The sequence below is a fragment of the Arvicola amphibius genome, chromosome 5, assembly GCF_903992535.2.
Source record: "Arvicola amphibius chromosome 5, mArvAmp1.2, whole genome shotgun sequence".
NCBI lineage: Eukaryota > Metazoa > Chordata > Mammalia > Rodentia > Cricetidae > Arvicola > Arvicola amphibius.
The window spans coordinates 141,438,188-141,453,572 of record NC_052051.1 but is presented as its reverse complement, the minus strand read 5'-3'; the positions used below and the strand labels follow the sequence as shown (position 1 = coordinate 141,453,572).

The 15,385-nt window shown below is 50.1% G+C and overlaps 1 protein-coding gene across 1 annotated transcript; it reads right to left on the bottom strand.

The window, feature by feature from the left end:
- Positions 1–13,462, bottom strand: Tubb6 (tubulin beta 6 class V). The gene is made up of 4 exons (XM_038329264.2): positions 13,332–13,462; positions 12,672–12,780; positions 11,063–11,173; positions 1–1,449 (listed from the first exon to the last, which is right to left on the bottom strand). Exons 1-4 carry the CDS (start codon positions 13,386–13,388, stop codon positions 383–385), a joined length of 1,344 nt encoding a protein of 447 aa, XP_038185192.1. The 5' UTR covers positions 13,389–13,462; the 3' UTR covers positions 1–382.
- Between the last annotated feature and the right edge of the window lie 1,923 nt (positions 13,463–15,385).

Here is a 15,385-nt window from a genome sequence, read left to right as displayed (position 1 = left end):
CACATTTAGCATTTTATTAATGGATTGTCACCAAGTTCCATTTTGTGTATTCAATTAAGGCAGAACTGTGTGGTGTTAGTTTTATCAAGAATGAGAAACAAATCCTTATTCTAACTCCCCTGTTAACTCTGGTGGCTGGGCACTTAACGGAAGGTGGTTGCTATCTTTAGCCCCGTGCAGCCCCTTAATTTGCTGTCAGTGTTTCTGTACAAAGCCACCCTGGTCTGGTGGGACTGCCAACTCTCCAGCAGAGGAAAGTGCTTGTTCCAGATAACCTGGGAACAGTGCAGTGTTGGTTTGAGAGGGGCCTGTAACGTGCAGACCAGGGCAGCGTGCCCACACCATCAGGGCTAAGAAAAGAGCAAGTGTACACTCTAGCATCCTATTCGTTTATCTCTTCTTCATCCTCATCTTCAAAAGCCTCTTCCTCGTCGTTGACTGTGGCGTCCTGATACTGCTGATACTCAGACACCAGGTCATTCATGTTACTCTCAGCCTCGGTGAACTCCATCTCGTCCATGCCCTCACCGGTGAACCAGTGCAGGAAGGCCTTGCGGCGGAACATAGCCGAGAACTGCTCCGAGATGCGCTTGAACAGCTCCTGGATGGCGGTGCTGTTGCCGATGAAGGTGGAAGCCATCTTCAGGCCCCGTGGTGGGATGTCACACACGGCCACTTTGACGTTGTTGGGAATCCACTCCACAAAGTAGCTGCTGTTCTTGTTCTGGATGGCCAGCATCTGCTCATCCACCTCCTTCATGGACATGAGGCCCCGGAAGACAGTGGCGACCGTCAGGTAGCGGCCGTGGCGCGGGTCACAGGCAGCCATCATGTTCTTGGCATCGAACATCTGCTGTGTGAGCTCGGGCACTGTCAGGGCCCGGTACTGCTGGCTGCCCCGGGCTGTGAGTGGCGCAAAGCCGGGCATGAAGAAGTGCAGGCGTGGGAAGGGCACCATGTTCACAGCCAGCTTGCGCAGGTCGGCATTGAGCTGACCTGGAAAACGCAGCGATGTGGTGACACCGCTCATGGTGGCAGACACCAGATGGTTAAGGTCCCCGTAAGTGGGCGTGGTCAGCTTGAGCGTGCGGAAGCAGATGTCGTAGAGGGCTTCGTTGTCAATGCAGTAGGTCTCGTCTGTGTTCTCCACCAGCTGGTGCACGGACAGCGTGGCATTGTAGGGCTCCACCACGGTGTCTGAGACCTTGGGCGATGGCATCACGCTGAAGGTGTTCATGATGCGGTCCGGGTACTCCTCCCGGATTTTGCTGATAAGCAGGGTGCCCATGCCCGAGCCCGTGCCACCGCCCAGCGAGTGTGTGAGCTGGAAGCCCTGCAGACAGTCGCAGTGCTCACACTCCTTGCGCACCACGTCTAGCACCGAGTCCACCAGCTCCGCGCCCTCAGTGTAGTGGCCCTTGGCCCAGTTGTTCCCGGCGCCTGTCTGTCCTGCAAGATAACAAGATTCCAGAGGGGACCTGCTTTCCTCAATCAGTATTTTCAGAGCATAAGAAACAGGAGCCAGGCAGCAGGTACCCACCAGAGTGTCTAGAAAACACATGAGCAGCAGGTACCTCTAGATAGGTCAACCCTGTACCCAGGGGTGGGGGCCCTGCTCACTACAAGAGTGTACTTAGTAAACTCCTGGTCCTGGAGTCAACCCCAGGGCGTTAAACTAATGACAAATAGCAGGGCACACACCTTTAATCCCAGCACTCAGAAGGCAGAGGCAGGCGGATCTCTGTGAGTTCGAGGTCAACCTGGTTTACAAGAGCTAGTTCCAGAACAGCTAGGACTGTAACAAAGAGAAACCATATCTCAAAAAAGAAACAAAACAAAAACAAACACCAAACAATCTGATGACAAATCTGTATATAAACATCTAAGGCACCTTTGTCTTGACCTGATAATGTCATTTGTTTTGAGTCAGTCTACCTATGTAGCCCCACCAGGCCAGGCTCTGATCTTATTGCTGTTATTTCTATATTTATTTAGATAGGATTTCTCTGTATAACCACTGTGGCTGTCCTGGAACTTGCTCTGTAGACCAGGCTGGCCTTGAACTCACAGAGATCTGCCTATCTGCCTCCTGACCACTCCCCGGCTGATAGTTTTAAAATAATTTTGGCATATGATCAAAGTTCAGAGAGGACATGATACACACATCGTCAGTTATTTACCTTCCCTCTTTTGAGCTTTCTGAACTTTGCACTAATTCTGAAAATCCAAAACACTTCAAAACCCCTAACTTTTTTAGTACGGATCTGATGTCATGAGTGGAAAATTCCATGCCTGACCTCACGAGAGGCCAAAACCCAGATGCATTGAACCTTTAGATTCTGTGTATAAAGTGTGAAGGAAACATAATCATGCTTGCTATCCCACTGGCAAGGGAGCTTCTTATACATATGCAAACATTTCAACAAAGACTTGATTTCAAGGATTCAAAACCCATGCTATATATATACAAATACCCCCCCTTTTTTTTCCCCCCAAGACAGATTTTGTGTATCTTTGGCTGTTCTGAAACTAGCTAGCTCTGTAGACCAGGCTGGCCTTGAAACTCAGATCTGCCTGTCTCTGCCTTCCAAGTAAAGGCGTATGCCACTACTGCCTGGCTACAAATACTTATTTTCTTCTCAAGATAGTATTTTGTTGTTTGATTTTTTGAGACAGGGTTTTTCTGTGTAGCTTTGGAGCCTGTCCTGGAGCTCACTTTTGTAGACTAGGCTGGCCTCGAGCTCACAGAGATCCACCTGCCTCTGCCTCCCAAGTGCTGGGAATAAAAAAGGCATGCACCACCATTGCCTGGCACCCATAATGATTTTTTTTAGGTTTGTTATGTATACAGTGTTCTGCCTGCATGTATGCCTGCAGGCCAGAAGAGGGCAACAGATCTTATAGATGGTTGTGAGCCACCATGTGGTTGCTGGGAATTGAACTCTTCCTCCGGAAGAGTAGCCAGTGCTCTTAACCTCTGAGCCATCTATCTCTCCAGTGCCCCCCGCCCCCTGTAATGATTTTTGATGTGAATGGGGCACTTCATTTATTACCCATTTTCTAGGAACTAACTACTAGTTTTGCATCTATAATTGACGACAGGCACAAACATTCCTACCCTCAAGTTACATCCAGTCTAGTTGTGGAAAGGAACCTAACAAAAAATTGAGTTTTTATCAACAGTTCAAGTGGCTAGAAAAAATCTAGTCAGTCTGTTTCGTAGAGCAGCTCATTCTACAGACACACTACAGAGAAAACTTTTCATTTCCTGAACACAGAATCAATTGTGTGTGCTAACATCTAAGAGTGTACATAGAAAACCACAACCACCTACAACACTAGTTATCTGTCTAAGGATATAGCCTCATGGCCATCATGAGGCTGAGGGGTCCCCATTGTTACACCACATAGTGTTTGGACAATGCACGTGAAGACCCTCCGAATTCACCATGATGAAAACTTCAGCGCATTTCAATATTAAAAGGTAAGTTTGCAGGGCACCCTGGCCTGACCGTGGTGGCCTCCCCCTCTGGCTTCACCACCTTCAGGAGGGCACTCAGACTCTCCCTGCTATCCATGCCCCAGTGGGTGTGGTGAGGATCTAGACAATCGGCAGCAGCTGGACGGAGCCACAGTGATCTGGGCAGACACCTGCTTCATGACTAGCACACCTACTGGGCACTGGTCCCTCTAGCCTCTCAGGTAGCCATTTCTTGCTTTGCTTTCCCCTGATCTAACCTTATCTAGGATGGGCTTCTCTCTTACAAACAGGAGTTCTCTTCTATCCTGTCTAGCTGTGCTGCCACTGAAAACTGGCTGGTTCTCTTCTCTGAGCAGACTCTAAGATGGCAATAGATACTATGAACAGAAGCAACTTGGAGAGGAAAGGGTTTGTTTCACCTTAAAATTTATAGTTCATCATGAAAAGAAGCCAGGGCAGGAACTTAGAGGCAGGAACTGATAGAGACCATGGAGGAGAGCTGCTTATTGGCTTGTTCCTCAGAGCTTGCCCAGCCTGCTTTCTTAGAGAACCCAAGACCACACACAATAGGCTGGGTCCTCCCACACCAGTCTTAATCAAGAAAATGCCCCACTGGCTGGGAGGTAACAGTCCATGTGATTAATCCCAGCATGCAGGAGGCAGATCTCTGAGTTGTAGAGAGTGGGTTCCAATACAGCGAGAGCAATACAAAGAAAAGCTGTCTCAAGGAAGGAAGGAAGGAAGAAAATGCCCCCTTGCTTGCCCATAGGCCAGTCTGGTAGGGGATTTTCTCAATCGCAGTTCTCTCATCCCAAATGACTCTGGCTTAGTCAAGTGCATAAAAATGCTAGGCAGCGCAGATAGTCATTGTCCTTTCTGAGGACCCACAAATTCATGTCTACCTACCCCTTCCCACACAAGTCAGCAGGCAGCAGCCAGGCCAGAGCCCAAGATAGAATATCAAACGCCGGGGTCAACTCGGCACTTAGGCTTGACCTTGTACCTAGAACTCAGTGTAGAGCATTGCTTCACAGAAGGACTGCACACACTGCCAGAGCCGTGCCGTGGCCATTCAGCATGCAGAAAGCATGGTAGGCAGCTGCAGGCAAGACGCAGAACCTTAAATCAAACTTGCTCAAGTTGTAGGCCGTACAGTGACTGAGCTCCCCCAGCGACTCAGCTTCCTCCCTATTCATAGCACAGATTAGCAGCAAAGTATTCTCTACTCGACAAAAGAAGGAAGCTGGCGAGTTTTAAAAATATTTTTCCACTGTCTCATAGCAACAGATCATCCCTGCTTAAATATTTGGGGGGGTCATAAGTTGACCAGCAACACGATGCATTGGGCTATTAATCAGTGGCTCCAGCTTGTTCAACACAGGCTGCAGCCCTGAGGGTTGGCAGGCAAGCTGCAGACGCCTAGGGCTTCCTCACAGTCCTCCCTCTGCTGCTTTTCCTCCAACTCACACTGGGTGAAGAACTGGTCTTCCAGCTCCCCATGCTCCCCGGCTCTTTAGCGAGGCCTCCATCCGAAGGAAAACTACAAACCCACAGGGGCTTTAAGGAAACAGCCTGTCTGGCGCTTAGCTTCCTTCCCACAGTCTCCTTGGCACAGCTGCTCTGCAACCAGCAATTAACAAAAGCAGTGTTGAAAGCCTATGATCATATCATTGGGAATTCACATGTAAGTAACTCACTTTTCAAAATTATATATTACTAATGCAACTAGTTCATCCGCTCCCCCCTGGATTTTTTGAAAGAGTAGCTCTGGCTGTCCTGGAACTTGGAGATCCACCTGTATCTGCCTCCCAGGGGCTGGGACATGTGCCTCTATGCTTTCTGCCCAAAGTCATTTCAAACTATATCCAGAACTGAAATGACACAGGCTTGTTGATTCAGTTTTCTGGTGCTGGCGACAGGCCCTCACACATGCTCTTCTACTCACTAAGCCCTGCTTGACAATGGTCTATTTTAGTTTGCCTAAGAGCTGGGAACCAGCTAAAAAATGCATCACTCTGGAGTCAACTGTAATTAGACAATTCCAAATGAGGACTTGAGTTCAGATCCCCAGAACCCACATAAATTTGAGCATGAGCTCACTGGCCAGTTGATACAGCCATAACCAAAAAAAAAAGGAATGGAAAATAATAAACATTTTAGACAAGGGACAATCTTTGTGTTTTAAAGATAGGATCTCTTTCTGTAGTCCAAGCTACCTTCACATATATAGACCAAGCTGTGCTTGGATCCAGTGTCCCTGCTTCAGCCTTCTGGGCCAGTTAAGAGTCACCACAATTAAGGATATTTTATGTCAGGACAACTTGTTTAAAAATTTTTAACCTTCTTAGCGAGTAATGGTGATGCACGCTTTTAATCCCAGCACTCAGGAGGCAGAGGCAGGTGGATCTCAGTGAGTTTAAGGCAGCCTGGTCTACAAAGGGAGTTCCAGGACAGCCAGAGCTACACAACACAGTGAAACTCTGCCTCAAACAAATGAACATTCTGGACTGGGCATAGTTGCATAGCCTTTAATTCCAGCTCTTGGGAGGCAGAGACAGGCAGAACTCTTGAGTTTGAAGCCATCTTGATTGGCATAGAAAGTTCCAGGCAAACCAGGGCTACATAGTGAGATACCCTGTCTCAAATTCCTAACAGGGAGTGGGGGTGGGAGTTGAAGAGATGGCTCAGTGGTTAAGAACATCTGCTGCGCTCTTTCAGAGGACCCGGGTTCAGTGCCTGACACTCACACCAGGTGGCTCACAGCTGCCTCTTAACTCCAGCTCCAGAGAATTCAACACCTGGCCTTTGTGGGTACCCACACACATCTGACACACTGACACACACACGGGGAGAGGGAAGGAGAGAGAGATATGAAAAATTAAGCCTGGGTATGGCAGTATATTCAAGTTCCAGTCCAGCCAGAATTTTGAGGAAGGGCTTTACATGCCAAATGTCATTTTCTTTGCATGTGTGTGTGTGCACATTGTGTACCTGTGTAGTATGAACAGTGTACATATGTAGTATGTAGTATGTAGTACCTGTGTAGTATGAACAGTGTACATATGTAGTATGTAGTATGTAGTAGTACCTGTGTAGTATGAACAGTGTACATATGTAGTATGTAGTATGTAGTACCTGTGTAGTATGAACAGTGTACATATGTAGTATGTAGTATGTAGTACCTGTGTAGTATGAACAGTGTACAGGCCAGAGGTTGAAGTGTCTTCCTCACTCTTCAGTGTTTTGGACAAGTGCATACCAACCCTGGAGCTGACTGGTTTAGCTATACTGGCTGGCCTGCAGATACCCCGGGCCTTCCTGTCTCCACAGGTACATACCCACTATACCCAGATTTTTTTTTTTTTAATGGTCTAATAGAGAGCTTAGCCCTCATGCCTATATAGCAAGCTCTTTATAATTTAGCCATCTCCCCAGCTCTTAAGCACCATTTTTTCAGTTTTGTGATGCACCTGCTCCACCGGACAACTAAATGACACAGTCTGCCTCAATTTGGGTTTGCTCTTGTTCATCCACGCACCAAACAGGTAAAACGGTGAGGACGGACCTTTCTTAACCTCCTTTATGATGGGCAGTGGTGGCGCACACCTTTAATCCCAGTACTCAGGAGGCAGAGGCAGGCGGATCTCAGTGAGTTCGAGGCCAGCCTAGTCTACGAAGCAAGTTCCAGGACAGCCAGGGCTGTTACATAGAGAAACCCTGTCTCGAAAAACAAACAAAGAAAACTACCCTTCTACTTTTCGGTTTGAAGAAAACTGGCTGCTACAAGAAGCTGCCTTTCCACAACCCAGAATTTGGAATGACAAAAGTTTCATACCAGGACTGCAACTGGGGTACAATACCCAGGCCAAATGGGGCTCTCTTAGCCCCACCTGGCCTATGGTGGGCAGACGGTCCGCCTGGACCTAAAAGGAAAAAAAACCTGCAGAGAAGCCATGGCTATGCTGTCAATAAGCCATCATCTTTGCTACACACCTCCAAGGAACCTGACGTTTTCTTACAAGACTTAAGGCATGTAAAAGGTTAGGGATAATAACACGGTGACTAGCCACACTTCTACGCATATGATGACAGATCCCATCGACATACTAGAAATCCCAATGTAACTTAAATATCATAAACAGTGCCAAGCCAGAAACAAGCTTCCCGTGTTCTCTCAAAGAGCAGGAATGGGGTATGTGCCTCCTTCACGGGAAGTGTTTGGTTACTTATTTGAACACAGGTCTAAGGGTTTCTCTGGGGACAAGTCTCACGTGCTATGTCTAAGGTTCTCTTTTGGGCGTTGACACTTTATACACAGAACAGCCACTTTCAGGGTTGTTTTGGTGATTCCTGTAACTTTTTTCCGCTTGGGTTGTTTTTGTGGTCCTGGGGATCACACCCAGAACTTCCTCTATCCTAAGCACACACTCTGCCACTGAGCCACACCCCAATCCTGATAAAGCAGTTCTCAAAGCACCAAGTCACTACTAGGATAAGTGCTGGGATAGCAATTTAAATTTAAGTTCACGTAAAGGCAGAGGTAAATTGTGCTGCAGTGGCCCTTAGACTGTGGGAGGTCTGGCCAAGTCTTCAAGTCTGAGATGTTTATTATACTTTTGAGAGTCTACTCTGAAATCAAAGTCAGGAAAAGAATTTCCATAGACCAATATGCTCATGTTCTTTTTAAAGAAAAATTTACGTATGCACCCATGTATGTAAGTGCATGCATGTGTGGATGCATGCATGTCCAGAGGCCAAAGAGGGGTGCCACTTAGTCTCTATCACTCTGTCTATTCAAGGCAGGGTCTGTCTCTCTGGACCTGGGGCTTTTTTGTGCCCCCCCACACACACCGAAAGCTAGCAAGTCCCAGCAATCCTCCTCCCTCTACTCCTCTTGGAGCTTCGATCACAAGTATGTGTGGGATGTTAGGATTGATGCGTGAGGGCTGAGATCCGAGCTCCAGGTTCTCGCAATAGGACAGCAAATGCTCTTAACCACTGAGCCCATGTCTTCAGTCCTCACAGTCTCATTTAAAGCAGGGTCTTTAAATGACTGGCTTCACACTCCCCAACTCTCTGCCTCATCTTCAAAATGCTAGGATTTCAGTCCCGTGCCACCGCTCCCAGATCATGACAGTGCTCAGCGTGTGTACACATGCGTGTGGGTGCATGTCATCTGAGTGCATGTGTGCATGCATGAGGCCAGGCCAGAGAACGATGCCAGCTCTCTTCCTCCATCCAGTTTCTGGCTTAACTGCAACTCTCTGATCCAGCTACATTGGCCGGCTGAATAAACGCAGGTATCCACCTGGCTCCACCCCCAGCACTGGGATTGTAGGTACACACTGGAGTACTAGGCTGTCGGGAATCCAAATTCAGGCCCTCCTGTCTGCACAGCAAGCTCTCTACCAAGGAAACCCTCTTCCCAGCCACCTTATTACTGTATTCTTTTTAAGAGCAAACACTGCTTCCCTGTCAAATAGCTATTGAGAACTGGCCTTATAAGAATTACCATTAATTATATTATGTACCAACTAAACTACAGATCTTAGAACTACACACTAACATGGAGTATGGTTTATGATATTCCATGAAAAAAATCTACATAATGGTATAATTAAAACAGAGGACAAGACAACCAAAATAAAGACAGGTTAAGGCAGACCGCAAAGCTGACTGAGTTTATGGAGATGGACAGCAGGTGAAAATGATTTGGGTACTCTAGTATGCTTTTCTTTCTGAGACAGGGTCTTTCTAGATAGCCCTGGCTGTCCTAGAACTTGCTATGTAGACCAGACTGGCCTCAAGCTCAGAGATCCACCTGCCTCTGCCTTTTGTGCTACCTGGCTTATAGTTTAATTTTTTGATAATGTGATTGCGTTGTATTTTGCTGGAAATAAAGGCAAAGTAAAAAATAAATGCTAGTTTAGAATCAAAGGGTTCGTAAATTGTCTTTCAGGGATAGAGACATGGGGTCACTTCCTTTCTTAGATTTAATTGCCAGAAAAAAAAGAAAGGAAGGGAGGAAGGGAGGGAGGGAGAGAGGGAGAGAGAGAGAATGAATTTAGTTGCCAGAAACCCAGAGTGAAATGGGTCCTTCAGCTGACCTGAGCCTCCCCTCTCCCAGCTGACCACACTTGTGAAGGGCCCTGCTTTAATCTCTACACAGCATCAACCAGGCACGGAGGCCATGGCGCTAATCCCAGCACCTGTGTTGGGGAAGCAGCGGACTCAGCTCAAAGTCCTCCTCAGCTACATAATAACCAGCTGTGGCTACATGAGACCCTGTCTCAGCTCAGTCACACCAATCTTCTCGCCTTGCTAGAGCACCCAGAACACTGCTCATCTGAGCGAGAGCGTGTAAGAGAAAGAGTGGGGCCAACATCCCTGTGTACACCTGTGAAGGTGAGAGGACAGTCTTCCATTGGTTTGAGATAGTGTCTCCTGTTCACTGCTTCAGCTTCCAGGCCCCCTGCCCGTGGGCCTCTGTTGAGTCCTGTACCCCCTCTCATCTCTGTCACTGCCACGTCTGCCTCTACGTGAGGTCAGGGAACTTGAATTCTGGTCCTGCTCAGGCTAAGTGCTTTACCTACTGCCATTACCTCACCTCAGATTCTCATAAGAGCTTAGGACTTCAGGGTTCTTGAAGGGGCCCTTCCTGTCAGAATCTAGGAAAGTGCTCCAGCTGCCTTCAGAGACCATGAGATAGTCATGTACCACTACACAGGGTCTTCTGCCTTCTTCAGAGCAGAGCCAAGCACAAGTCAGAGGGGGAGCATTTCTGTGACAGCCTACATACCTACCCATTCAATTCTGTCTCCCTAAGGACCAGAGAGTCCCCATGCAAGTTAGACAGCCAGTCCAAAGTTGTCCAGGGAATGGAAGGACCAGAGGGCCAGTGGCAGTGTGCTAGACTCTTGACTGGGACCCTATCTGCCTATTCTATCAGAATATGATCTCCCCTCCTCCTTCTCTTCACACAGGGTCTATGTAGTTCTGGCTGACCCAGCTCTAAAACTCAAAGAGTCTCCTGCCTCTGCCTCCCCAAAGCTGGAAGGTACAGCATTGGTGTGTCCTATAACACCCCACAAAGTAGTGTTGTGCTTTTAAACAGTGGCATCTGGAGTTTCGCCTTGATTGCTTAAGTGATTTTGGTCTATAGCTTTCCCAAAACAATGTTTTGGGAAAACACAGCCTCATAAAAAGTACTGCAGCTCTCACTATTTCCTCTCAACAATGATTGAGGTATCAGGACTGCCTGTTAATCCTCAGTTACACTGTGTAGGCCTGGGGCCTTCTGAGGATGGAGCCAGGATACAGATTTTTCATGATAGCTTCACACTCTATAATGCTTGTAGGCTAGGAATCGCCCTTAGAATTCTCCCATTCCCCCGGAACACACTCTGATGGCTCAGCCTTCCTAACCTGAAAATTCCAAATGCTCCAAAACCTGAAGCCTTTTGACTATCTCCCAGGTGCCGCAAGAGGACAGTCCCAATTCAACCCCTGGGTTCAACCCCCGGCACCACAATAAATAAATAAAAACGAAACAATAAGAAAAGCAAGCAAGACTGAACCTACCAAAGATGAAGTTGTCAGGCCGGAAGAGCTGCCCAAAAGGCCCAGATCTCACACTGTCCATGGTGCCTGGCTCCAAGTCCACCAAAGCAGCCCTGGGCACATATTTCCGAGCTGGAGAGAGAAAGGCCGCAAGAGTTACTTCCAGGTTCCTGGGAAAACTGACTTTTTCCCAGCAGTCCCACCGGCTCAGAGCTGCCTGGCTGGGATAACCAGCGTAGCTTCAGAGAGGGTACTGTGACTTTTCTCTCAAAAGAATCTTAACCTTGGGATGAGGAACTACTAGGCCCCTAAGCAGGACCAGTGGGAAACCAACCCTTCTGCCTACATCATGTCTATGGTATTTCCCAGTTCACCTCCGTCACTCCTTTCCTATTGGACAGCAGCACTTCTCTAGCTGCGCGGAAATAAACAAGGCCTGTAGCAGCGAACTGGCCTTCCGTCTGCTGTTTGGCACCTGCCCCATTCAAGTGTGTGAATGTATGAGCAGTCAAGCTGTGTGCGCAGCTCCTCCCTGGTGCCGTGCCAGGGGCTCTGGGATCCTAGAAGTTCGCTCATTTAAGTAAGAGGGTGTCTGTGTAGCCTGCACGGCGCCTGCGCAAGCTGTGGTTCCCAGTGAGGGTGGACTTCAGAGGACCTCGAGGAGGAAGGGCTCGGCACATAACCAAAGAGAGGAACGGGTGTCACAGAGGTCACCCCATGGTTAAGAAGTGCCATGTACACTGTGGAGTTTCTCTCAGAGCTCCTAGAACCTCCCTCCATATCTAGGTGTCCCATGTCTGCATATGCGAACAACTTCCCATGATTCATGTCTACCACCCTTCCCAGATCGGGGTGAACAGGTGGGAAGTGACTCAGACTCTGGTGACTCCAGGGGGTGTCTTGGATGCGCTCTCCATGTCAGGCCACGGAGTGCCTGCTCGTGTCATTTCTGGGTGTTCATCCAATGCCCTGGGATTTTGTTGCTTTGCGAGGTGTGTGTCACACTTTTAAAACAAAAATTGCTGTAAAAATAGTGTTCAGAGGACAAAGGCGCTGTCATTCCCACACTGGGATTACCCAGGGTCTGAAATTTTACTAATCTCCCTATTAATTACTCAGAGCTGCCCGCAGTTTTAGTGTCTAGCAAACAATTTAGGTGAAGGACCAGAAAAATCGTTTAAACAAGTGTTTCCCAAAATTTTAGCCAAGCATTCCTAATAAAAGGAGCATTTAAAGCTCGCTACAGTCGGGTTACTCTGCTCCGTTCTTTAAAGAATGGCCTGGAAGTGCTGAGGTGATGATTTCACAACCTCAACGGATTGTCTGTTTCGGGCCTTCGGGATAGGCGGGATCCCACAGTTTGAATAGACCTAGGGCGGGTTTCCCGCTGCAGGGGGAGTGAGGGAGTGGCCGGGCATCAGCTCCATCCCGCCCGAACTTTTCCCTGAGCTAAGTCTCCCGCCGCCAAGACCGCACCCCGAGCGCCTCCCTCTCTAGGTCTAGCCCGGGGTCCCGGCTGGGGATGGTCGGGTGCTGTCAAGGCATGCCCGAAAGGCAGCAGGGAAGGCCAGGTGCCGGCGCCGGAGGCCGGGTGGCGCGGGGGTTGACGGCCCGCAGCCGTGCGACTCACAGGATGACTCATTGTAGTAGACGCTGATACGCTCCAGCTGCAGCGCTGAGTCGCCCACAAAGTCTCCAGCTGGGTCGATGCCGTGCTCATCGCTGATCACTTCCCAAAACTTGAAGGGGAGCGGCGAAGGGACAGAGAGTCAGACCGGCAGCTCAGGGAGCCCCCGCCACCCTGGGACACCCCACTCCCCACCCCGGGCCCTGCGGCCAGCTCTATAGAGTCGGCTCCCCAGCCCTCAGACGCAGATGCAACCCCAGGATTGGAATCCCGGGTCGGTGCGCTGAGACCCGTGGCCGAGCCACCGGGGTTGACCGCAGGAACCTGGGCCCACTCCTTGGGGGCCGCTCTCGAGGGCGCGCCCTTAGGGACCAAGGGCCCACTCTCCGGGTCGGGGATCCAGGGCGCACTCTCTGGAGCCGCAGCTGGGACTGGTGGCCCACTTCCAGCCGGATCCCGAGAGCCGGCAGCTGGGACCGGTGGCCCACTCTCTGGGCTGGATCCCCGGGTCTGCCCGAGGGGAGACAGGGCAGGCTCTCGAGTGGTTTGTTTCCCACCAGGAGTGCGCAGGTTCAACCTGGCTCCGAGGAGCAAGGCGAGGTCTTCCGAGGCCGGCGACACCCATTGCCCACCCGCGGGAGCGGAACGCGCGCCTGGGCCCACCTTGGTACCGATCTGGTTCCCGCACTGTCCCGCCTGGATGTGCACAATCTCCCTCATGGCGGGCGCGTCTGCGCTCGGGCGCTGGCTCTCCCGACGGCGGCGTGACTGCGACCGCCTGCGCGCTCCCGGGACTTGACCCCTCTCCGCTCTCCGCCCTCCACCCCCTCCTTCCCAGCCAATGGCAGTGGGCTGTCCCACTTGCTGTCCCCGCCCCTTCCCCCAAAGGCTAGCGGGCTTCTCCTAGCCCTGGGCTCGCGGTTCCGACAGCTGGAACCCTGGGTGCCGGGCCGGGAGGTGCAGGGTGGACAGCAGGGACTCCCAAGGAGGGGGTGAGGGGAAGCCCTAAGCTCTCACTCTACCACCTTTTGTTGTCTCCGGGTGCTGTTGGTACCGGAGGAGACTGGAACCCGTGGTATTGATCACATGCTAACCTAGTGAGTTACAACGCTCCCACCCATAGCCCTGCGGGTGGAAGGCGACCTTTGGGACCTGACGTGGATTCGTGGGTACGTTCGGGTGTCTCTCTAATCCCGGCACGCCTATTTAGTTTGCGCCTCTCCGCCTGCCTCTCCAGAACCATCCATAAAGTGACTCCACGCTGTATTTGCCTAACAACAGCCTCCAATTCCTAACGAGCTTGGAAAGCGCTTGGCAGCCAGAGCTGGGCTCGCTCTCACCCTCCCTCACTTTTGAAACAAAACAAAACTGAACACAGGCGCACAGGCGCAGTGCTGCTGGAGGGAGAGGACTAGGAGAAAAGCGACCCAAAGAGCTTGTCTTTCTAGTCTCATCAAAGGTAAAGGGCCACTAGGAGATGAGGGAGTGCCGACTGTGATGCCGGCCGCAAGTTTCTGGTATGATGATGGCTTCCGAGTGTTCTTGACCTCAGCAGATGGCTTTACCACTGCTGGGCATTCTATCATGGAGGTCGTCCCCAGCCCTTCCAGCGGGCAGTCTCATCTTGTTCTCAGATGCCCCCACTAACTCATAAGAACTGGTCACCGTCAGGAATGGTAGGCATGTCCTGCCACCAGGGCACATAGAATGTTCTGGAATCTCACGGGAGGCTTATTTGGCAAAGTCCTTACCCAAGGCCAGGGGAAAACACCAGTAGGTGAAAGTCGGGGTATCCGTAGGGACTCAGGAACGAGCCCTGGGTGGTGGCTGGGATGACTTGCTTTTCCATCCTGGTGAAAACACTTGAGTTCTGTGATAACACGCCCTGGACCCCGGGCGCCAGTCATGTCCTCATTTGCAAACTGAAAGGCTTATCCCGGAGACCACCTGACAGGCCAGAATTCTTTGGCACCTGTAGTCTGTACAGCCACTAAGGACTCCCAGGTGTTCTCCCACGAACGCTTCCCGTCGCGGGAATATGAAAAACTCCTGGATCCTCCCGAGCCCAGGCCAGTCAGAAATGCCACACAATGAGGCAGCAGCAAGATCGGTGATTTGTACTCGTGGTTTCTTTTGAGATCCGTGAAAACTGAGGAAACCCTCGCGTGGAGCTAGGGACGTACTCAGTAGAATGTTTGCCTAGAATGCGGGCAGGAAGCCCTGGTCAAATCCCTGGGTGTGGTGCTACGTGCTTGTATTCCTAGCACTTGGACATTTGAGATCAGTTTAGATATCACATTTGAGGCGAACTTGGGCTATATGAGACCCTGTCTCCAAATATGAGAGACAGCGCGGGGCGGGGGTGATGAATGTTGATGAACATGTGTGTCCAGATAGAATCAGCTGAAAAAATGGAACCCTGTCTGGGAAAATGCCTCCAAAAGATCCATCTGTAGGGCATTTTCATAATGAGTGATTGATGGGTGGGGCCACTCTGGGTTGTGGTCCTGGGATCCGTAGGAAAGCAAGCTGAGCAGGCAGGAAGCAATCCATGGCCTCTGTATCAATTCCTGTCTCCAGGTTTGAGTTCCTGCTTTGGCTTCCATCAGTGGACTGTGATTCAAAATACATAAGCCAAACAAAACCTTTCCTCCCCAAGTTGCTTTTGGTCACAGTGTTTTTTTTTTTTTTGGTTTTTCGAGACAGGGTTTCCCTGT